The sequence below is a fragment of the Sardina pilchardus genome, chromosome 20 (genome assembly GCF_963854185.1).
Source record: "Sardina pilchardus chromosome 20, fSarPil1.1, whole genome shotgun sequence".
Lineage (NCBI taxonomy): Eukaryota > Metazoa > Chordata > Actinopteri > Clupeiformes > Clupeidae > Sardina > Sardina pilchardus.
In genome coordinates this window covers 22,027,462-22,052,290 of record NC_085013.1, presented here as the reverse complement: position 1 = coordinate 22,052,290, position 24,829 = coordinate 22,027,462, and the positions used below count along the sequence as shown (strand labels likewise).

The 24,829-nt window shown below is 43.6% G+C and overlaps 2 protein-coding genes across 5 annotated transcripts; both read left to right on the top strand.

Moving 5' to 3' along the window:
- Nucleotides 1-1,489: 1,489 nt before the first annotated feature.
- Nucleotides 1,490-7,325, top strand: col10a1a (collagen, type X, alpha 1a). Its single transcript, XM_062523578.1, has 3 exons — nucleotides 1,490-1,579; nucleotides 2,304-2,444; nucleotides 4,906-7,325. Exons 2-3 carry the CDS (start codon nucleotides 2,318-2,320, stop codon nucleotides 6,747-6,749), a joined length of 1,971 nt encoding a protein of 656 aa, XP_062379562.1. The 5' UTR covers nucleotides 1,490-1,579; nucleotides 2,304-2,317; the 3' UTR covers nucleotides 6,750-7,325.
- Nucleotides 7,326-11,657: 4,332 nt separating this feature from the next.
- fyna (FYN proto-oncogene, Src family tyrosine kinase a) lies at nucleotides 11,658-23,916 on the top strand. 4 transcript variants are annotated; one of them, XM_062523181.1, is made up of 12 exons: nucleotides 11,658-11,731; nucleotides 14,131-14,387; nucleotides 15,119-15,215; nucleotides 16,599-16,697; nucleotides 17,071-17,174; nucleotides 17,445-17,594; nucleotides 19,728-19,892; nucleotides 20,450-20,629; nucleotides 21,237-21,313; nucleotides 22,054-22,207; nucleotides 22,641-22,772; nucleotides 23,163-23,916. In XM_062523181.1, the coding sequence occupies exons 2-12, from the start codon at nucleotides 14,141-14,143 to the stop codon at nucleotides 23,369-23,371; spliced, it is 1,614 nt and encodes a 537-aa protein (XP_062379165.1). In that variant the 5' UTR covers nucleotides 11,658-11,731; nucleotides 14,131-14,140; the 3' UTR covers nucleotides 23,372-23,916. The 4 variants fall into 4 exon arrangements, with proteins under 4 accessions (XP_062379165.1, XP_062379164.1, XP_062379162.1 ...); XM_062523180.1 differs by having other exon boundaries at nucleotides 11,692-11,843; XM_062523178.1 differs by lacking the exon at nucleotides 11,658-11,731 and adding an exon at nucleotides 12,096-12,169.
- Nucleotides 23,917-24,829: the final 913 nt, after the last annotated feature.

Below are 24,829 nucleotides of genomic sequence, written 5' to 3'. Positions count from 1 at the left end.
GTGTGTGTTTCCTGTGTGGCCAAACACAACCGAATCAAATAATTGCAAGTGACAACCTAATTGAGAAAGTCCCGTTTGGCGGGTTGGATGACTAAAACCAGGGATGTATATGGACACAATTGATTGATTCAGATGAGCTGACGATTACAGGCTGGGGAGTGAGGGGCCTTTGATTATGGATAAGCCAAAGTGTGTAGGGTCTAGGCAGAGAAATGAGACCGCAGCTCTGAGGCATTTTCAGCATCAGGATGCCGTGAGGCCTCAGAACTCTTTCTGCCCCCTGCTGGAAGTTTTATAGTACTGCACCTGTGACCTGCACACTATGGCGCTTTCAGCATGAAAAATGTCAAGCCAAACTGGATGTATTTTCCAGCGCGTCTTTTTATATCTTTATTAGCTGTTTCTAGGGCAAAGTACTTACAAAAATACACAAGCAAAGGACTATAAACTGTTTGGCCTGAAATAGTCAATTTAATGAAAGCCTCACTATACCCTGCCAAACAGGCAAGCTGACCAAACATAACCGGGGCAGTGCCACTGTCCATCACAAGCTGAGAATTAGACTAAACATGTTTGCCCCCTGGGGAGCTGTATTAGGATATTAAGCTTGATAATCACCAGGGAGATTTGAAGCTACTGATGAACGACACCAATGATTTATTTACAAAAGATTCCCTCAAAATTGTTACTAGGAGTTGCCATTTATTCATATATAAATACTTATAAACTAAATGCTAAGGTGGTAAAAAAGCTGTCTTTGAAATAGTCAACCAGAAGAGGATGAACTGTATGTCTATAATGTGCTGTAACTCAGAATCAATGTCTTTTTTCATGTTAAATGATTATTTATTAGCTATTGGTTATTTAATGTCTTTGTCCTTGTCTTTGAGGGACATTCAAATAAGATTTTCATAGTCAATATGCTGAATGGTGAATGTAAATGAATATTGTAACATGGTTCAAAATGCCTTGCCTCCATGTTAAACATTGTATGTCTGAGTGTTAAGGTGACTTGAAGATACATAAACTTATGCCTTATAAAAATAAATATTTGCTGTCTGGCTACAACTTATTTCAGTCTAAACGCACCAGACAGTGTTTTGATGTCTATATGCTGAAAGATAGAAAACATTTCTAAAACATGAACATACCAGTGCAAACACACTCTCTCTGTTTATTTCTATCTTACTGTAATCAATTTGTGAATATGGATGAAAAAAGTGGAAAATCGTAAGATTAAAGAAACATAAAATGCACCCTTATGCATCCTCATATCTCAAAGTTAAAATCTAATCATGGGGTCTAAAAACAGAGAGAGCACACAGCTCTTCCTGACGTGACATGCCAACTTTGGGCAGATCGTAGTCTTAATTATAGCCCCAGTTAGAGATGGGAGGTTCTAGTGTGGTAGGTGCTTTTTTAATGATTCGAGAGAGAGAGGGACAGATACAGTATAAATACCCTCAGTATTGTCCTGGAGAGCAGCAGTTTCTGAACGGGCTCCTCACCCAAGGATATACAGAGGCAGGAGCACCAGGGCTGTGATTTCTCTTTTTTTGTTTGGATCCAGGGCTTGCCGGTAAGAGCCACTCTCCTTACTTCAGCTCAGCATCCTCACAAGCAGCTTTGCTTGCCTGAGGGATGATACTTAGTGCCTTAGGGCCTTTACACTCTATGTCTAGTGATGTCTAAAATGTACTGTTTTCTTGCATGTGAACTTTGTTTTATTGTTTAAAAAGTTTTATTTCAAATAAATGTGTTTAGATTCTAAATACATTTATTCAGATGCTTGAATAGTTGCAGACTTAGGGACTGTGGAAGTGAATACTGCTTGCACTGAAGACAGAGACAACAGCACTTGCTGGGCTCACTGCACACAGGAGCCCCAGAGGGCATCACTCTCTTGCAGTGACTTTGTGAGCTCAGCAATACTGGTTTGCATGTGACTCCTCAACGCAAGAGCACAAGGAAAGAGAATGATCTGGCCTCACCATCCTTGTTTAGGTTTAACACAGCGTTTAGAAACTCAAGGGGAATAGCCTACTTGTAGCATAGCAGAGATACATTGACTTTATTCAGCACTTTGCAAGTAATGCATGTGGAATGAAACCAATAAGAGATCATTCTTCATTTTCTATTCATTTCCACTGTTCAACTACATACAGTTCATGCATCTTTTTCATGCACAGAGATGCTGCCATACCGGCAGCAATCACAGCCAAGTCATTTCATTTGAATCTCAAGAGGAGACTGAAACACTGCATAACAATCTCCCATCTCCTGTTCTCTCCCCTGTACTGTAGATTTGACCTCAGAAATGGACCTACGAGTAGCAACCATCCTCCTCCTGTCCGTGGCCCTTGCGGCGGCCACTGGAAAAGGATACGTCGTCAAGAAGGTGATGAAGGCCCCCCAGTACCAGCCCTACTCCGTGAAGAGCCATGGTGAGTATTGCAACTCCGTACTGACACACAGAGGTGTGTGTTGTCACTGGCCCACACACACACACACACACACACCACTCTTCTTTAGCACAGAATTTGACAACAGAAGTGCTCTTGCTTGAAGTCATACAGCCGCACAGGTGGACTGAGGCAGGAGCAAGATGTGAGATGCACAAGCTATAACTTTTAAAATTGCTCAGCTTTAGTCATTTTGTCAAGTTTAGCCAGTTCATTGCTCAGCACTGGACTGCTTCAACACACAGCCTGTGCATGAAAGAACCTGAGCCTATTTTCATGATAGTTGGAGACCACTTTCAATTCAATTCTGTGTAGCTACTTTTTGTTTCATTTTGAAGTAAAATGGTCAAAATTGCAATGGAACACAATGAGAGTTAAATAGTGAACTAGAGCAATGCATTTACCAGCTACAATATTTCATTCTGATCATCAACTGGGATTACAGCATCTAAAAAGGCACTGAAACTAACTGAATCATTTTCAAGTGAAAATGAAAATGATTCACTGAATCATTTTCAAGTTTTTGTTGCCTTCAGATATATGCCTAAATTTACTGCACCATTCAATATAATGGCCAATTTGATGTACATTTGTATAACTGTACAATATCTTCTCTTACTGTATATTTGGCCTTCCAGTTCTTTTTACATTTGAAGTTCAGCAACATGCAGTATGTGAATAGCTACTGTACAAGACATTCAACATTATACAACATTTTGTAAAACATTAACTGTAAGCAGTGTGCAAAGAAAGCAAGAAATATATAAAGTGACTTATTTGAATCATAGACTGAAACTTACTTAATCATAGTCTCAATACCTCTTGCACTAAACTAAAGTTAGGAGACAAAAAAATCGGAAATACAATCTCACCCAAACATGGTTCAAAGGAACCGTGGAAGACTGGGGCCACTTGAGCATGTGTACACCTAGTTGAAAAAATAAATCATCCAACATCTGTTTTGGTTCATAGAAGTCATGTCTCCAAAGTTGGCCGATGGGAACAACAGAGTTTACGCACTGTTGAATGTGACCACATTAAGACGCCCATAAAAAACGGGGGCCTTCAATTTCACCCCGGGGGCTCCACACACGCACTCCCACATCTGCTGGTGAGAACGGCCGTAAACGTGAACACTATTTTTGGCTCAGAGTCTGGAGTCATTGCAGCCGCTGAAAACCACTGCAAAGTGCTCCAAACCTGCCCCACCAGAGGCAACCTGAGGGTGTGGGCTCGGTGAGCAGCTTAGGAGCGGGTGTGGCCCAGTCACGATCCACATGTACTCCTGGCTTGGCACAGAATTAGCGGCCTCAGTCCCCCTGAGTACTGTAGATGTGCTGTTTACTAACTGACTGACTGCCTATTCTATGGAATGTAAATCCTCTCTAAGCAGACTTCTAGAATGCATTTGGAATGGCACAGTGAGCTTCTGGAAGAATCCATTCCACCATTCTTTCAAAACATGCACAACTTTATATGCTTGTTCTGAAAGTAGTAGAGATATGTTTGCAGCAAAATAGCCAGTAGTGTAAGGCTAGGATAAAAAAAAAAGTCTCATAACAGCTTTGGGGTGAAATACTGCACTGGAAATACTTGTTCAGGATGATATGCACCTCTCCTCCAGTGTTGATAATACTGAACAGATTAAAGTAAGGTTGTAAAATGTAGCTTTCAGAGGGAGTTAAATATGCTCTGGATAAAAAACACACATTTTAAAACATGTTATATTAACTTTTTGATGTTTATACCATCTGAGGAGCACAGTTAATGAGTATATAAAATTATTATTGGCCATATTAACTCGACTTAATGAAAATGAAAAATGCCATGAAGAGACTGTAACAACCATTGCACTGCCTCAGCTCACTGTGTTTCAAACAACACTGTGGGCATGGCACAGTTTCTTTTGTTTACAGTCTGGGGCACAAGGTCATATGACTATTTTTCATTAAAACGTGAAAAAAAAAATATCTGTATTCAAAATTGCTTCAATACTAATAAAAAATGACATGAACAACATCTTTAACTAGCCTAAAAAGACCACCTACAAGACACTAACACACACACACACACACACACACACATACACACACACACACACACACACACACACACACACACTTACTTTACTTACACATAGTTTATTTTGCTGATAACATTTGGTCTCAAAGAAAACCACAACTGAGCCTTAAAATAACATCTGAGAGCATCAATTGACAAAATGCCAAAATGTGTTAGTGCTACTGCTGCCACTTATGGCAATCACTACAAACTTGCTGTTGTCACTGTAGATGTAGACACTGTAGATACATTTGCTGTATCTAAGCCACACACCTGTCACTATAACTGTTACTGTCTACATACACCTGTGATGCACCTGTTTCTGCTACCCCTTGACACACCTGTCATATCACTCATGGCGGCCCTGTTGTTCTTCCTGCAGTGGTGTCCGTGGCTGGAGAGCCAGGAGCACCAGGTGAGCCCGGCCCAGCTGGTCCCCCCGGAGCCCCCGGCCCCGCCGGCGAGAACGGCATCGGATACCCCGGCGCCGAGGGACCCGCTGGACCTCCCGGACCCGCTGGCTACTCCGCTCCCGGCAAACCCGGCACCCCCGGCGGCCCTGGCAAACCCGGCTCCAACGGTGCCCCCGGAGCCAAGGGAGAGACCGGTCACACCGGCGCCCAGGGACCCCGCGGCATGCCCGGCCCATCTGGAAGCCCCGGACCTGCTGGCCTCTCCGCCACCGGCAAACCCGGACCCTCTGGCATGCCCGGCGCCATGGGCCCAAGAGGAGAGCAGGGCGCCAAGGGACACACAGGTGCACCAGGTGCTCCAGGACAGAAGGGAGATAGAGGTGTCGGCTATCCCGGCCCACAGGGTGCCACAGGTGCAATGGGTCCCATGGGTCCCTCTGGCCCCGCAGGTGAGCCAGGTGTAGGAAAGCCCGGCAGAATGGGTTCCCCAGGTGAGCCAGGAAAGGGAGGCGTGCCAGGTAGAGATGGTGCTTCCGGAGCCATGGGTGCCCCCGGCCCCAAAGGTCACACCGGCGCTCCCGGTGTCGGTCTCCCAGGTAAGCCAGGTGACAACGGCGCCCCAGGTATGCCCGGCTCCGCTGGTGCCAGAGGCCCTCAGGGACCTTCTGGTTCAACTGGTGCTCCTGGTACCCCAGGTTACGGCAAGCCCGGTGCCAACGGTCAGAAAGGTGAGAGGGGAGGTGTAGGCAGCCCAGGAACCACAGGTCAGAAGGGAGAGCCAGGTGCCATGGGTAGCACAGGTGCCACAGGTGCAACCGGAGCCATGGGCTCATCCGGCCCCCAGGGAGCTAGAGGTTTCCAGGGAGAGAGAGGCGCAACTGGCCCCAAAGGTGATGCAGGTGCTGCAGGTATGCCCGGACACAAGGGCTTCAAGGGAGATCAGGGACCTCAGGGTGTTGAGGGCAAACAGGGATACACAGGTGCCCCCGGCTCAGTCGGCCCAAGAGGAGCTACCGGAGCCACTGGCGCTAAAGGCGAGAATGGTCACCCAGGTGCCACTGGCGCCCCAGGTTCCTCCGGACCCGCCGGACCCAAGGGCAACACCGGCTACACAGGTGCTGCAGGTGACAAAGGTGACGCAGGTGCCCCTGGACCCAGAGGCCCAGTTGGCCCATCAGGACCTTCCGGTTCTCCCGGCCTCAAGGGTCACCCCGGTCTGCCCGGCACACCTGGCCCCGCTGGCGTAACCGCCAAGGGCATCCCCGGACCCCAGGGTCCTCCTGGACTCCCAGGTACTGATGGCCAGGACGGTATCCCCGGCCCAGTCGGTCCCCCCGGACCCCCTGGCCCCCCTGGTGAGGTTATCTTTGAGAAGAGCATGGGCATGGGCCCTGGCGAGATCACTATGGTCAAAGCCCCCATGTCTGCCTTCAGCGCCACCACCTCCACCCCCTACCCTCCCTCTGGCGAGCCAATTAAGTTCGAGCACATTGTGTACAACGCTGAGAATCACTATGACCCCGAGAGCGGTGTCTTCACCTGCCAGGTGCCAGGAGTCTATTACTTCTCCTACAACATGCACGTGAACGGCGCTAACGCCCTGGTCGCCCTGTTCAAGAACGAGGAGCCCGTGATGTTCACTTACGACGAGTACAACAAGGGCTTCCTGGACCAGATGTCCGGCAGCGCCGTCCTTCAGCTCAACGAGCAGGACACCGTGTACATCAAGATCCCCGATGACGAGGCCAACGGCGTCTTCGCTGCCGACAATGTCCACTGTTCCTTCTCTGGCTTCCTGATCGCCTCTACGTGATAACGTGATCGAGCCATTCAAGCCACCATTTCTAAATCCGTGAAATGTTTCTCTTGAGTAAAATAAGTGGCCTGTTGTGAGTTGACCAGACAGGATGCTCTTTATTTTTGAGAAATAGAGGCATCTTGACTTGAAACTCCACGCAAAAAAGGGTGCTGATGAGGATAAGGTAATTTATAAAAACAGGTTATCAGGGATTGGATATCAACAAACAGCATGATCAGAGATACTGTTTTTGTTTTGTTTTGGGTATTTGTTTTTTTTTTATTATTTTTTTTATTTGTTTGTACTTGCTTTGTTTTTGTGAGTGGATACAGCATGTGAAGGTTTAAGTTTATTTTGTGTTTTGGTCATTTCCTATCTCCAATTTTCCTTTTTTTACACCAGGTGCTCAAAATGTGTTAATGTCCGTTTTTTTCACAATGTTTTCATGGCCTTTTTAATAACTATATTAAATTACATAACAATATGTGATACGTTTATGCACAATGTTGTTTCTGACATCATTGTATCTGACTTGAATATTGTGAAATGGTCAAATTGATCATCAAGAATCATACGAGATATAACACAAAAACAACAAGGCAAACTGTGTCCCATCCAGGTTGTTATATCAACAAGATTCATTGTGCTATGTAAAACATAATGGTTGAAATAAATACTGTTTTAAAGAACACACCGTCCTTGTTGTTTCCTTTTTCCTTCCTATGCACACATGAATACCACATGGTCTAACTGCTTCAACGACGCACAGTTTTAGAATTTAAGGGGGGGGAAAAGGAAGGATATTGCAAGCATTTGGTGCTTCAAACCATCACATAATAAATCCCTTTGAGGTGAACATGGAGAAGCCAAAATAGCACACGTAACCCTCACTTGTACCGAGGAAAGTAAACAAATATGTTTGCCATAATGGTCATAACATAAGTGGCTTGTCTCTCACATACTGTATGTGCGCCAGCATAATCCCGTCTGTGACATCAATAGGGAGTCAATAACCAAATACAAACTATACTTAAACTGGCTCTGATCGACAGGAACAGTCGAATCACTGTGGAAACCTGTCTAATGTGGATTCCTTTACTGAAAAAAACTGGGATCCAAGTCAAGGAGGCAGTGCACCACAATTTAGGGTTTTTACTGGGTGTTGGTTGGCCCCACAGTTTGCAGAGGTTTTCTTGTTCTTCCTTTTTTGCGCAGAAATAGCTGGAGGTTGGCAGTAAATCTGGGAGTAGGCACAGCGATGTGGAAGTACTGGATGTGAAAGAGACACTCTCCACAAACACACTCACCACAGACAAACACACACACACACACACACACACACACACACACACACACATATACACCTATACTCTCTCTCTCTTTCTCACACACACACACACACACACACACACACACACACATACACACACACACACACACACACACACACACACACACACACACACACACACACACACACACACACACACACACACACACACACACACAGGCTCTGCTCCAGACACAGAGTGTTCCCGTGGAGGTAATTTGGGCCTGCCTGCCACAGGCCACAGACAGCTGAAGTGACAGCCATTTTGAGAGAGAGGAGAGAGGGAGAGGGAGAGGGCTGTGGTTTTAGCGAGGCGCGGTAAGAGGTTGGTGGTGAGCGCTTGGAGCCATCATGAGAGGGCAGGCACACGAGCTCTCCGTACATGTGAGAAAAGAATGGGCACAGAGCGAGAGAGAGAGGCAGAGAGAGAGAGAGAGAGAGAGAGAGAGAGAGCTGAAAGCCACAAGAGCTAGCTCCAAAAACGATACCCAGAGCAGGCTAGGGGCAGCAGTATTGGGTGAAAACACACCCTTCCTGTGGCGACTGGATTAGTAGTGGGCGTGTAATCTGGGAGCGCTGAGGTTCTAGGTTCTAAATTCTAGGTTTAAAACGGGCACAGACAGCAAATGACCGAAAACCCCCAAGTTATGTCTTCAAGTCATTTCTCTGTACTTTGAAGTACTGCTTTCAGTGAGGTTTGGATGGGCAGCGGTATTGACCAGAATGTGACGGTCAATTTCACTGTGTTCCCCAGCTGAACCGAGGATGTGTGTGTGTGTTTCTGGAAAATCATGAGACTAAAACAGAAGTCTGGAAGGACAGTGTTATTGTCTGATTTGTGTTTTTGTCCCAGGAACAACCCGGAAACATCCCACGAAAAGCCCAAGAATTTTTATCTAAGAATGGCAATGTGTGGCAAACAACCCAGAGACATTCCACAAACTCTCCAAGAATTGTATCTAAGAATGGAAATGTGCGAAAAAACAAACAAGAAAAGCACAAACACTCAAAAGGTCATATTGTTGAATGACAACAAAACATCTTAATATTTTGTATTGCTCCTTTATCTTAAGGATAATCATTCTGGAGATATCAAAAACTTTTCTTTACTTTGAAGCATTCTGCTTTCAGCAAAGTTGTATAAAGTATCCAAAGCCCACATTTGAGTAGAAGTACAGATATATGATCAGAAAAAGACTTGCGTCAGAGAAAAAGTAATCTGTATAAGCATACCAGCTTACTGTAAGTAAAAGTCTTAAAGTGTCTACTATTTACAGCAATTAAGTATGACAAGTAGCCCATAATGAAACATACTTAAGTACTGAAAGGTGAAGTACAGTACAATGTACTTCTTCAAAGGCTTTTAAGGCCAGATGGAGGGACAACTCCCTCCCTTTGCTATGTTTTTAGGGGGGAAATCTCCAATGCGCATAAACAGTAGGCCTAGTTCTAAATACAAACAAACAAGAGACATGCCACAAACGCCACAATAATTGTATCTAAGAACAGAAATGTGTCATCAAACAAGAAACATTCCATGAACTCCACAAGAACTGTATCTATGGGAATGTGACACACAAACACACACACACACAAAAAAAAACAAGAAAAGCTCAAACACACAAAAGGTCCTAAGTACGTCGTCGAATGACAACAGAACATCTTACTCTTTTGTGTTTTGTGTAGCCGAACACTCTGATCCCTCAATAATGTATTAAATGATTATGAGACCAGAGTGTGCGGTTTACTCTGTCTTCAAATTGATAATCTCCTGGCCAGCACCTCTTCTTGGGTGTACAGTACATTCCTCCTCCTCCTTTTCTTCATGATTTCAAAAACACTCAACAACAACAATCAGATGGTTAGCACTGAGTTTTACAATAGCAAAATAAAAATGCCATTTAGTCCAAGTATATCGTGTCAATGTTTGTCTATACCGGAGTTCCATGAATAGCGATTCTAAATGTGTGTGATAATGCATTTGGAGCAAATTCTTGTTATAATATTCAGCAGACACATATTGAAAATGGGGAAAGTTTTACAATGTGGTCTTATACAAATGCACATGTTTAAAAGGATGGGTACAAGGGGGCTTGTGTTGGCTTTGTAATACAGTATAATTATGCTTGTTATCTATATTTTCCTATCTTATGTTGGTTCAAATCACCTTTTTTCACTCTTTGGCCCAATTGGACAGGACGGCTTGTTAATGTAACATGTCTAGTAAAAGATCAGTTGTACTCTGCATCTTAACCACAGGATGGTGCTGTGTGCACAAAGACAACTGCAGGTGCCACTGTTCAGAGACTTACTTTTATCAGTTCTACTGTTTACCTGTTACATGCAACACCAGCCAACATCTGTACCTACGTTACATGTGGATGCTTATTCTTTAGAGGACAATATTTTTCTCATTGGGCCTACACATGCTGTTTACAGTAACTGATATTATTTAAAGAAAGAAGATTCATTCAAAATAAACATCATACTAAATTATGTTTTTATCCTTTATAGGTGGGGAGGGTTTAAAGACAGGCTTCCAGATAAACATAATACATGTAGATATTTCTTGATATAGTGTATCACCATTCATCAGATTGGGGAATACAGCATGTACTGTAGTGCCAATGAGTAGAACTAAAAGGCATGAACTGTCATTTAGACCTTTTAAGGTGTTTTTAAATGATATTATAGTGCTTTATAAGTCTATATCCTCCTCCTGTTTGATGCAATTCAGGTTGCATTGTTTTAATAATAGTGATTTCAATAGCAATCAATCAATAACATAATATCATCAATCAATCTGTCAGTGAGTGTGACCTAAATTTGATGGTAGGAATAAACAACAATATTCTTAATGCACAGTAATTTCAGCCTGAGCCAACTGTTCACCTCCATCCTACAGTTCAGTTGTCATCCTGGAGACTTCAGAAGTGCACTCTCATCATGGGGTTCAACCCATCACCATGGTAACTACTTCAGAGGGGAAGCATCAATCTATCACTCAGCAGACAGCAGAAACACTGCAAAACGTTCCACATGTCTTTATGCAGTACTTCTACTTCAACTGCAATGGTCTGGGTAACATAAAACATGATTTCCCGTTAGCATGTTCTCCATGTTGTACAATAAGTGTAAGTGAGTTTGTGCGAGAGCAAAGGTTGTACCATAAGCCTTATAAACAGACTTAACAGAGAACATGTGACTTTTTCACATTTTTTTTTTGGTTTTTTTTACATTTCCATAGGCAACCGCTTTGACAACAGCCATCATCATAAAAATCAAACTGTGAAAACATGTTATCTGTTTTAGGCCTACTTTTTCTGCTCTCTGAACTGTGTTCTGTAGCCTAGGTTAAGACACAAATCAGAATTTACAAACCTGTAGGCTAAAAAAATATATAGTAGGCCTACTTCTGGAAAAGAAAATATTATTCTATCATTATTTATACAGATGTCGTTATCATAATAGATAGCTTTAAGGCCCGAAGCCAGGTATTTGTCTCACAAACAGATGTGAATAGTAGGCGAGGTGGTGTCTCCACTTGAACGCAAGCGTATGGTGATCGCCGATTGGTGTTTGCTGCTGTCAATCACACCTTTCCATGAATCCGCTTCAACATCGCCATCATCTGATGCTTCGCGGTCACAACCGTCTAAAGCATTAGGTTAGATTATGTTATTTTCGTTTTTCATGTTATAAAATATACAAGTAGCATTGCGTCGATGTACTTTGCATCAGCAGAAGAGCGCATAATGTTTTAAACGGCTTATTTCATGGTAAGCACATGCTTTATTTCTCCTGCATTTCTGCATAGTGGGTACATTCGTCTGGTCCCCCCTTCTACAGATTTCAAGTTAATTCATGGGGGCGATGCGGATAATAGCCTACCTCGTATTATACTGAGTTTACTGTTGTTTCTGACGCTAGGCGTCTTCTATTAAGAGCATATTGTGCCGATCGCAGTCACTCAAAAGGAAGTGGTTATCCATAAATGACGTGATTGTGCATGCTTCCCATTCGGTACCGGAGCGGAATCGGCGTTGTCTTACTGCAGCGGCTGATGCGCAGAGCGGAGGGCAGGGATGGAAAACCTATATCGCCTGTAAATAAACTAGCCCAAAGGCCAACTTTAACGGGAGTGGTCAACATGTTTTCTCCGGTTCAGTAGAGGCTTATGTCAATGAGTAGTAGTGTTGTAGAAGATCATTCTGCGCGTTGCAATAGGGTTGCTGTGGCTGTCGGATGAACTGTTGCAGGGCAGATCAATGGGGTACCGTAGGCTTGTCTTTTAGATATGTTGTTTTTATGAATATCGAGCATATTCATTCTGTATTTCCGTGAGCATCATGCCCCAGAGCGCCGTCGTCATGTACGTTTATGATAACAGACGGCCTCAAATTAAACCTCTACTGCACACTGGCGCATCCTGATAGTGTTTATCGAAGCATCTGACTTGATAGAGTGCTATCAGGATGTCTGGTAAATCGAACGTAGGCCTGCTGCATGATGAACCAGTAAACAACATTACATCAATGGGTGAACCATGAGTGCCACAAGGGGATGTGGCACCCACGTCTCTAAAGGGGGAGGCGGTACCAGACACTGCTGGCCATAGCGTGTTTTCCTTTAGTGCACGTTTCATACGCAGTTTGCTGGCTTTATGGCACGACAGGCCCTATGGGTACATCCACATCCGAACCGAACCTGTACAGAACAGGGCCAGATCTCCAGCACGGGGCCAGCGGCCTCCCTGAACAGTTCATGATGTTGTTGTTGTTTACCAATGTTTACAAATCCTTTTGGCTTAAGCATGCAATGGACATTAGCACGTGATATAGTCTGAAATGAACTGAGGTTCATTCAAGGTTGTAAAACATGCTGAATGCTATAATCAGTCTCCGATTTTGGAAGAGAACTCAAGTCTTTAAAGCTTTGTACAACTCATCTGTTTGCAGTTTTGTTATGCCATATAGCCTACTCTATCATGACATTGCCCAAAGCCATAAAATATCTTTAATCTAAACCTTTATTTAACTGCATACCCGTATTTAACATGAAAGGAACTTCTGCTATATAGGCTGGGGCCTACAGTATATGTTGTTTGAACTCCCTGACAAGTTGATGTGGAAACTGATGCTAATGCAATTATGTGGCCTGCTGTGAGGTTGCAGTGGACTGGGCCTAGAGAGACACCAGTAGACATTCATCTGACATAGGCTACTGTACATCTGCCCACCCTGGGTCACACTGCTTACTGTACTTCCCTGATCTAGGCTATCTGTAATGGAACACATTCTAGGGATAGAAAGTAAACTATCTGTAGACAATAAATATAACTAATGTCCCCTTAGTGAGCATCCTGGCAAATGGCTAACACGTGAAGTCAACTTCATTGTTCCTTTGTAATGCTATAACATCAATCTTTTGTTATAGCTTTTTCCTCAAAGTGCCTCATGTTTATTATTTATTTATTTCCATTACTGATTTATTTCCAGTTATGACATTTGAATGAATGTGGGTCATATGATATGATTTATTTCATGTTATTTATTAATTATACACACTTCTTGGCTATTTCTGACCATTAGCTGAATGCTGCTCGTCAGAGACTGGTTGATTGAGTTGTGTTGACATAATGGGGTCTCCGCTAATGACACCCATTCAGCTAGGTTACACTTGGGAGCTAAACAGAAGTAAGGTGCCCAGTTACACAGAGCAGTGACCTCATAAATCTCCGGGTTGGAAAGGACAATGATTTTGACACTGTGGAAAGTATTTAAGCAGGGGTGAAGCCATTTCTGTGTTTGTTATTGTACATTTCTTGGAGATATATCTATTCAGGGCCTTAGTTAACTGAGATAGTAATAGACATAATTATTATCCTCGTGATAAGACAAAATGATTTTCATTTTAAAAAAAAAAAAATTGAAAACAAAACATGATTTATGAGAGTCGCTGTCATACGAAAGTGAGAATTGAATTCTCGAAATCCGATTTGTCATGTTCTAACAACGTTGTCGGACCTAAAGCGGATTCTCTCTGCCTTTCCCCTCCCACTGACAGACGTAAAATAATGGGCTGTGTACAATGTAAGGACAAAGAGGCCACCAAACTGACGGACGAGAGAGAGAACAGCATCACGCAACACTCGGGGTACCGCTATGGCTCCGACCCCACCCCCCAGCACTACCCCACCTTCGGGGTCACGGCCATCCCCAACTACAATAACTTCCACCAGCCCGTCAGTCAGGGCGTGGCCGTCTTCGGGGGCGTCAACTCCTCCTCCCACTCCGGAACCCTGCGCTCCCGGGGAGGGACAGGTAAAGCGGAACATCGCTGTCAGAAATTGTTCCTGTGTCGCTCATAGTTAAGGGTAGCCTGGGTGTTCCCATGCTGCCTTGCGCGCGATTTTATTCAAGCTGCTATAGCAGTCTGGAAACTACCACCCTAATTTTTGCCTGAGACAGGGGACCAATTACAGAACAGGGGGGCAAGCAAGACGATGATGAGCTATGCACAGACGCATTTGATAGACATCCGTGGCGCCCAATGAACGGATCTGGGCATTTTTTTCAAATACAAGAAAATGAACGTTTGGTTGCCAGACCACGTCTCATTTGAGTTAAGGGGGGAATTCATAGCTGATGACAGGCACTGCAGGTCCGTCTGGAAACAATCCTACTGACATCCGTTTCCGAACATCCTGTTTCATGACTTCCAGGGGGACAACCAGCAGTGAAATTAAACTTAAATTGGAGCATTAAACTCTTACCAAATCATTTCAGAAATGCAGCAAACACATCTTTCCTTGATGTTTACTCAATTTCTAAGAAAATGCACATTCCTAGGCTTTCGGTGATTAGGAAACAGACATCAAAGGGCTTCTTTCTAGACCAACCTGCAGTGTAAATTCAAATTGGGTTCACCTTGGCTATTAAAGTATGAGTCCTTGTGATATTATCCTGTTATAATCATGTGTAGTTTCTTAGGAGTGTTAAATCATTCAACATCATGATCTTTTGTCATGCTAATACCATTTCTGTCCAAATAGGAGTCACCCTGTTTGTAGCACTTTACGACTATGAGGCAAGAACAGAAGAGGACCTCAGCTTTAGGAAGGGAGAGAAGTTTCAGATACTCAACAGCACGTAAGTCTTAACAGTTACTGACATGCCTTAGAAGTCTACTCTACAATGCTACACACATGTATGGTCTGTCAGGAGATGCACAGGCACAGGGCTCAAAGCAACGACACTCTTAAAACAAATGTGTTGAAAACAACACAACTTGTGTCCAAATAGGGACAACACAGTTTGTGTTGCTTCCAACACTTTGCTTTTGTTATTTGTTACACAATATATGTTGAAAATAGCACAACTTGCGTTTTCTTTTTTAAACACATCTCTGTATCCAGATAGGGACAACACAGTTTGTGTTGTTTCCAACACATTCATTTTAAGAGTGAATGTTTGAACCCTGTGTTTTACTCTCCCAATTCATGTTTTGACTGTCCAAGGACCATGCTGTAGATTGTTGTTTATGTTTGAAAGTGTTGCACCACGACTGTATGCAGAAATCTGTATTTATGGAAAGGAAGGAAGCCTGAGGTCTGACCAAGTCCACACTTCTATGAATAGTATGCATACATATACAGTACAATGTATTGCTATATGATGCTGTAACCACACTGTCTGGGACTTTTGTCATTTCACATTCGCAGAATTGTGGAATGGCTCCCATGCATTGCACATCTTTACACTTAAAAATCTCTTGAAATAGCAGAACTAGACGTGATTATGACATTCTAAAATACTGCTTGTCTGTTGCTACCATGCACAAAAAAAAAGAAAAATGTTATAAAAAGTGTTCAATATTCACATGAAATTACACACCACAGTGTAGGTAGAGTGTTTGCTGTCTGTGCGATGCTTTCCTGCAGTTTACCAGCCTGTCCCCATTAACCAAATGAGCTCTGGGCATAGGGAACATGGATTTCCTATCTACTGTAGTTTGGTTTGCCTATTGAAGACATGAGCAGTTGAAACATTACAACAATGAATTCTGTGGGAGCATAACGTCAGCGTTAGGACGGCTGCTGTTTTTTGTCACGCCATTTATTGCTGCCAGTAAAAGACGTGATAAAACCGATGCAAAGTGCCAACACTGTCTTTCCTTTTATTGTTGCTGATAACTCCTTCTTGCCAACCTGTTTGCTTCTCTCGGCGTCAGAAATCTCAGAGTTAGAAAACGTTTTTCTTTAGTGCCATTGCAGGCATAAGTGTGTGTTTCCAAACCAACCAAATAAAATAAGAAAACGTAACTGTCACAAAAATATATGATAAAAATTAGCTACAGAAAAGTAACAATATCAGTGTAAGAAGATACACTGAACAGGTACGTAAGGTATACCAAAAGGAAGTGAAGCTGTACAATATGTGAAGGTCTGACCACCACACAGTATGACTTAAACACGATGTTGAATGATATAATGATACATCTTTGATCATATCATACTATATGTCTCTGTGCAGTGAAGGGGACTGGTGGGATGCCCGGTCCCTCAACACCGGTGGAACAGGCTACATTCCCAGCAACTACGTGGCCCCTGTCGACTCCATCCAGGCAGAGGAGTAAGTTTGATTACTGTTCTCTCTCTATCCTTACATCTATTAATCAGCAACTGCAAACAGAGCCACTGTTTACTACAGTAGATAACCTGTTGGTGAGTTGGTAGAAGGCCAGAAACCAAAGGTTGGAACCCTGCTTGCAGCTTCAGCAGCTCTCTCCTTTTAGAGCGTTGATATTTTTAGAAAAGTCATTAGCACTATATAATTTAAGCAACTTTGAAATTGGAAATGTATATGTGCTCTCGTCATCACCTCTTCGCATATTTGCACAAACTCGAATTTGCACTCGTCGAGGCTGTGTGCAAAGTGAGCCCTGACTCCGTAATCCTGCTGTCTATTTCTGCCTGACTGTGTTTCGCCCTGTCGCCCTTTTTAGCTGGTACTTTGGTAAATTAGGCCGCAAGGATGCGGAGAGACAGCTCCTCTCCAATGGCAACCCCAGAGGCACGTTTCTAATAAGAGAGAGCGAAACCACCAAAGGTAGTTGTGACAAGCTATTTCTCACTTCCAGAATGAACCGCATCCACCAAGTCATTTTCGTATGGTCTCTAATATAGTGTATGAAATGAAAATCTTGATAAGACATGCTGTGATATTAAATCTTTGCGGGATGATGTGATGTTACAATCTATGATGTGCTTTGTGTTATCAATTGTTGTACTGTAGGAAGCAGATAAGCAAAATTGAAACCTTACATGAGGTGTGATGTGGTGTTATGTGCTGATAATGGCGTGGTGTGTGTTCTTCCAGGAGCCTTCTCATTATCTATCCAGGACTGGGATGACGTAAAGGGGGATCACGTGAAACACTACAAAATACGCAAACTGGACAACGGAGGATATTACATCACCACTCGGGCTCAGTTTGAGACTCTTCAACAGCTTGTGCATCACTACTCCAGTAAGATCAGCGTACTGTATACTAATGTCCAGTTTCCCCCACACACAGATGAAAACTAGCTATAGACTTCAGTGAGGAATCTTCACTGAGAAAGCTTTCAGTCAAGGACTCCAGTAAGATCATCATACTGTAGTGTACACTAATGTGCAGCTTCCCCAGACACAGATGAAACATAGCCGCAGACTTCAGTGAAGATCTCCACTTCGAGAGAGCTTTTAGTCCAGGGCTCTGGTAAGATCATACGCTAATGTCCGATTACCCCAGACACAGATGTAACCTCGCCGTAGAATTCAGCGAAGAACTCCACTGAGAAAGAGCTTTTCGTCTAGGACTAGGCCTTTTAGTCTAATCCTCACCTGGGGGAAAAGAATCTAAATGATGTCATTCACACACTTTGGTCCAGTAAGTCCAGTGCTGGAAAGGGTGTGACAGTTTAATTGTGTTATGGTGTATTGCAAATGAGATGAATGTAACACAAGCAATTGCATAGCAGTTATTACAGACCAGGTAGGCTTTTAGGCTTTGCCACGTACAGTGAAGCCTCTGTATCTGAGTGGAATATGTTCCAAGACCTTCAGCAGATAGATGTCACTGTGGATAATAATGAACAGCGTATAGAAATGATGGTTTATAAACAAAGTTTGGGGGTAGCCTATAGGGTTGATTGACAGCCACTCACCCCTACTTCCGTTTGTAGATGCAACCCTCTTTACTTCCCCACTACGTCACGCTCTGGAGTTGCATCGTCCTCCCCTTTCCCCCTCATTTCACTCTTAGCCCTAAGCTCATATTACTTATCCATAAGCGGGTGTCAGCAGACATCACTCACATACTGTATACTGTAATCTCCACGATTGGCATCCCAGGACCATGGCCAGCTACCAAGACAAAACAAGATTATTCTCAGTATTATGAGACTACTTGTTTTTTGAGCCAACGACATCTTTATATGTTATGAAATATACTTTTTGAAAAGGATAATAATTTAAATCAGTGTGACAAGGGCTGAATAGACCTCCACTCGTTCCTTTCTTCCTTCCTTCGTCCTTTGTTAGCTTATGCCCTAGCTCTTCCATTATACAGAATATATACGTATGTATATGAAAAAAAAAATATGTTAAAGGGATGATCCTAAGTTAAAACAACCTGGGGTCTATGTATGGATGATAACGAGTTCAAACTTTTGTTTGTGAGCAAAGCTACGTTAACTGGTGGAGTTCTGAGCTAGACCGTAGTTTGCATTAGCTACAAAACGGTTTATAGCCTGTAGCGGTGGGCATGGAGCCATGACAAAATAAAGAGTGGATAGGAACCCTACAGACAAAATTAAGCAAACTCTGTGAACGTTGAAAGTGTACAGAGAGGCTATAACAAGGACTGTTTCTGAAGGCAGCTTATTGCCTTACTTTGTGTTCCGGTAACATCAAATCAGTGGGATTTCTTGCAGTGCTGTGCAGATCTGACTGACATCTTACAAACATTACAAACTAGCACCATACTCAGCCAGATCTGCACACTGCTGGAAGAAGTTGAACACGGCCACTGATTTGACGCTACCGGGACACAAACTACCACACTGTACATACATTTAATTTCCTCATTATCCTGTGTACTCTCATATGCCAATCTCTGTGTGTGTGTTTATTATGCTGGTGGGTCCTCCTATGTCTCATATTCATGTCTGTGTCCCTGATTGTCTGTTGTCCTTATTGCTCATATTCTAGTCTTCATCCCTGACTGTCTGTTGTCCTTATTGCTCATATTCTAGTCTGTGTCCCCGTCTGTCTGTTGTCCTTATTGCTCATATTCTAGTCTTCATCCCTGACTGTCTGTTGTCCTTATTGTTCATATTCTAGTCTGTGTCCCCGTCTGTCTGTTGTCCTTATTGCTCATATTCTAGTCTGTGTCCCTCGCTGTCTGTTGTCCTTGTCACTCATATTCTAGTCTGTGTCCCTGTCTGTCTGTTGTCCTTATCACTCATATTCTAGTCTGTGTCCCCGTCTGTCTGTTGTCCTTATTGTTCATATTCTAGTCTGCATCCCTGACTGTCTGTTGTCCTCATCTCTAATATTCTTGTCCGTGTCCCCGTCTGCCTTGTGTCCTGATCGCTATACCCGCCGTGTCTCGTCACAGCCAGGGCCGCCGGGCTGTGCTGCCGTCTGATCGTGCCCTGCCACAAGGGCATGCCTCGGCTGGCAGACCTGTCCGTCAAGACCAAAGACGTCTGGGAGATCCCACGGGAATCCCTGCAGCTGATCAAGCGGCTGGGCAACGGCCAGTTCGGGGAGGTCTGGATGGGTACGCTCTCGCTCTCGCTCTCCCACCACACCGCCACAAGCCACATCTAAAGGCAGGGCTACTGTAGGGCACATGTTAACAGGCTGCTTCATAAATGCAGCTATCAGCTACACGTTTGATTCAGTCTACTGTAGTACAATGAGTTCCGTAGAAATCCACGGAAACTCTGCTGCCATACAGGATATTACACTGACATTTTCTCTGTTACTGTGATTTTTCTCTACTCGGCGGAGTTCAGTTTATCTGTTCGTCTTAGTGAAGCCTGGAGATTTAGCCGCAGGGAGCTTTGCATAATGGAAAACGTAAAAGATTAAGATGTTGTTTATTAAAACCGGTAGCATAAAAACTGAGTGCCTGGGAGAGGTTTTCATTTATTTTCATTTAGACATTCTTTTTCATTTCAGTTGCTTAAGTTTGTTTTTCATTTTTGTTATATCAGATGATTTAAAAGTCCAGATCAGACAATTGTTCCTGGAATCATTTCAGGCTTGCCTTCTAAATACTGCTGCTGCTGCTGCTGTGTGTTTCTAACTGTCTGTCTGTCGCGCTCCTGACAGGTACATGGAATGGCACGACTCAGGTGGCGGTGAAGACTCTGAAGCCGGGGACCATGTCCCCCGAGTCCTTCCTGGAGGAAGCGCAGATCATGAAGAAGCTGAGACACGACAAGCTGGTGCAGCTCTACGCTGTCGTGTCCGAGGAGCCCATCTACATTGTTACCGAGTTCATGAATAAAGGTCAGTAATGTCCATCTACATCGTTACCGAGTTCATGAATAAAGGACAGTAGTGTCCATCTACATTGTTACCGAGTTCATGAAGAAAGGTCAGTAGTGTCCATCTATACCGTCCACTCAAATATTGTGAATAATGTGACATGGACAATACCATAATTTCCTAACTGTTAGCCGCAGCATATAGTACATTGATTTGGCAACATTTCTTCAGCTATGAGGTTAATACACGGGGGGCAGTTAATATGGTATTAATATGATTTTGTTTCTTTTAACTTGCATAAAACCTTGTCCTGCGGCAAATACACAGGGAATTACTGTAGCAGCATTTAGTCTTATTCTCTAATCAAGTACAGACTATCAATTGGGACCATTTTAATACTGAAACAAAGACATATATCCATGATCTTTCTTGCATTTTATTTATTAAGTAAATAGATTTTTCATTAGCTAGGCTCCAGTCTCCCAAATGTTTCCTGAGGTACATCTGATTTTCCACTTCATATAGCCTCATCACTACAGTAATGCCAGTAAAAATGGCCAAATCACTTCGGTGCACATTTTGTCTGATGTTTTGCTGCTTTGACTGACAGCTTGTTTTGGATTTGCAGGAAGTTTACTCGATTTCTTGAAGGATGGCGAAGGGCGAGGACTTAAACTACCAAACTTAGTGGACATGGCAGCGCAGGTAAGGTCATACAATATATCAGTCTGAATAATGTTTGGGGAAAACGCTGCATTGTTGTGTTGACACGCCATATTTAAAACGCTCATGTATATTTGCTTATTTATGCAAGCTAATGTAATTAACCTTGAAATGTAGTTTGTGCCCTGTCACCTCGTCGCCTACTGTACTTCCCAACGGTACTCTGGTGTGTGCTTATTTTTCAACTCAGTTCAGTTTACTGTTCAAAGGCTGTATGTGGCGATGGCTTACACTCAGTAGAAGCTCAAAACCACAAGGCCTTATGGGCCAGTTTTAGTTGAGCACTTCATCGAAGTTCACTTTTAAGGGCCGTTCACACCAAGAACGATAACTATAACCATAACAATAAAAGTGTTCACTCCGACCAACGATATATATTTTTTAAATAAATGTGATGACTAAAATGCGATGGGTTCTGATCGGCTGTTAGCTTTGTATCGGTCTCAAAATCGCTCTGAAAGTGATCCCCAACAACATCATTCTTCATGTCGTTATCGTTATAGTTTATGTGTGAACGTCGTCATTAACGAGAGTGATATTTGTTTATAGTTATCATTATAGTTACCGTTCTTGGTGTGAACGGCCCTTTAGTCTGGTCCTACTGTACATGTAGGCTTATTTCATGATCAGGAAGCCAGTCCTATGCTTGATATTACAGCGTTACCCTTCCTGTGGTGTGCTGATGCATTGGTGGTCTGATGCATGAGACTCTCTATCTGCAGGTGGCCTCGGGGATGGCTTATATTGAGAGGATGAACTACATCCACAGAGATCTCCGCTCTGCTAACATCCTGGTTGGTGACAGCCTGGTGTGCAAGATTGCTGACTTTGGGCTCGCTAGGCTGATTGAGGACAATGAATACACAGCCCGGCAAGGTACAACCACTTCTCACTCCAACACAGGAAAAGAAAAGAAAAAGAAAAAACCTATAGTTTTCACAACAGCCCCCGGATAAGAAAATGCTAGCATATTTAGCAAATTGTGTCAGTTACTTCAGTCTGAAGCATGGCATGCAATTAACACTTGGAAAAGGATCCATCTAGAAACTTCAATGTCTTTCCACATAGGGAATATCAGAAAGGTGACACATAAATATTATAATGGCCCTAAGTAGCACATACGGTGTCTGGAACAGGTGAAATAGCTATAACAAGTAGCTACTTGAGGCATAACAACTTTTAAGATTATAAAATACAATCGCATCTTGCTAGGCTGTCAGGAGACCTTTTAGTGGCTCTGTCACGAGTGCAAGCTGAGTGAGGTGGAAATGGCCTGAAGGCTGCATGTGTCTTTTTGGGTCTCTTTCAGGAGCCAAGTTCCCCATCAAGTGGACAGCCCCCGAGGCGGCTCTCTATGGAAGGTTCACCATTAAATCTGACGTCTGGTCCTTCGGGATACTGCTCACGGAGCTGGTGACCAAGGGAAGAGTGCCGTACCCAGGTGAACTACACGTGCCCGCTCTCCAGTTTACTATAGTTCATACAGCATTGTATTTTTGTGTCTGTTCATGTGTCCATGTTTGTGAGTGTAGATGTACTAACTATCGTATATGCATGTTGTTGTCAGGTCTCATTAATCTCTATCTGATCAAGGCCTACCTTATGTCCACAAATAATAAATTATCATGATATATTAGCAGTTTGTATGTATGTATGTATGTATGTATACGAGTCACATATATGTCATTGTCTATGAATATGTTTGTTTAGCTACAATACTCACTAAACATTGCCTCTATGGTGTGTGTGTGTGTGTGTGTGTGTCCGTGTGTGTGCATACGTGTGTGTGCGTGCGCGTGTGTGTGTGTATGTGTGCACGTGTGTCCACCAGGCATGAACAACCGTGAGGTGCTGGAGCAGGTTGAGCGTGGCTACCGGATGCCGTGCCCCCAGGACTGCCCCCTCTCCCTGCACGAGCTCATGGTCCAGTGCTGGAGGAGAGACCCCGAGGAGCGGCCCACCTTTGAGTACCTGCAGGCCTTCCTGGAGGACTACTTCACTGCCACCGAGCCCCAGTACCAACCCGGAGACAATCTCTAAACGCACCACACGATCTCTCCACCAGAGGACGCTCTCTCCCTTTTGTAATGCTATTACTACTATACTTATGATGATGGTGATGATGATGGTGATGATGATGATGATGATGATTATTATTGTTATTATTTAAAACCTGACTGACTATTTGACGGGACACGGACCCGCCACGGTGAAGCCAACGTGTGACAAGAGGCTCTTCCATACTTCTCATCGAATCTCATCGCTCTGAAGTACAAAAAGTACGAGACTCCATCTTCCATCATGATGATGTGAAAACAATGCTATTAGGAGAGTCAAAACAATGTTGTTGGGGAAAATGCAACCTCTGTGGCTTTGCCCTCCCAGTGTTTTAAGAGGAACTCTTAAACGTGATGGTGTGCTTATACTTACTGTAAATATCACCTGTGGGTTAACTGAACCTCTGTTTATTTTTGCCTTGTTTACATTCGTTTACGTTTTTTGCAACCCCCCCTCTCACACAACTCCCGCCCCTCTGACTAGTCCGCTGTTGTAAAGCATTAAAAAGCATGGATCAGGATGCCTAACGGGTGTGATGGAATGACAAATCTATTGTGAAGACTGACTGTGTGGTACAGTAGCATTCATCATCATTACATTTTTTGTGTGCTTTAAGGCCAAACGAGAGAGCAGAGTTTTCTACAATGGGGGCATAACTGGAACACAGTAAAGGAACACTCCAGCAGTTTTCACATAGACCTCTGTTTCTCGAGGTCACCGAATACTGTTGGTATGACAACAGATCGGCACTACCTACAGTAGCTCGAGTTGCAGCTGCCAACAGCTAGAGCAGACAGGCAGCTACAGTGCTGATACACTGTCCACTGGGGGCGTGATTTTAAATATGCCCCCATAGTGTAACACTGAGGTTGCTACAGTGCTGCTACACTGTCCACTGGGGGCGTGATTTTAAATATGCCCCCATAGTGTAACACTGAGGCCGCAACAGTGCTACACTGTACACTGGGGGCGTGATTTTAAATATGCCCCCCATAGTGTTACACTGGGGGCGTGATTTTAAATATGCCCCCATAGTGTAACACTGAGGTTGCTACAGTGCTGCTACACTGTCCACTGGGGGCGTGATTTTAAATATGCCCCCATAGTGTAACACTGAGGCCGCTAAAGTGCTACTGTACACTGGGGGCGTGATTTTAAATATGCCCCCATAGTGTTACACTGAAGCTGCTACAGTGCTACACTGTACACTGGGGGCGTGATTTTAAATATGCCCCCCATAGTGTTACACTGGGGGCGTGATTTTAAATATGCCCCCATAGTGTAACACTGAGGCTGCTACAGTGCTACACTGTACACTGGGGGCGTGATTTTAAATATGCCCCCAGAGTGTAACACTGAGGCTGCTACAGTGCTACACTGTACACTGGGGGCGTGATTTTAAATATGCCCCCATAGTGTTACACTGAAGCTGCTACAGTG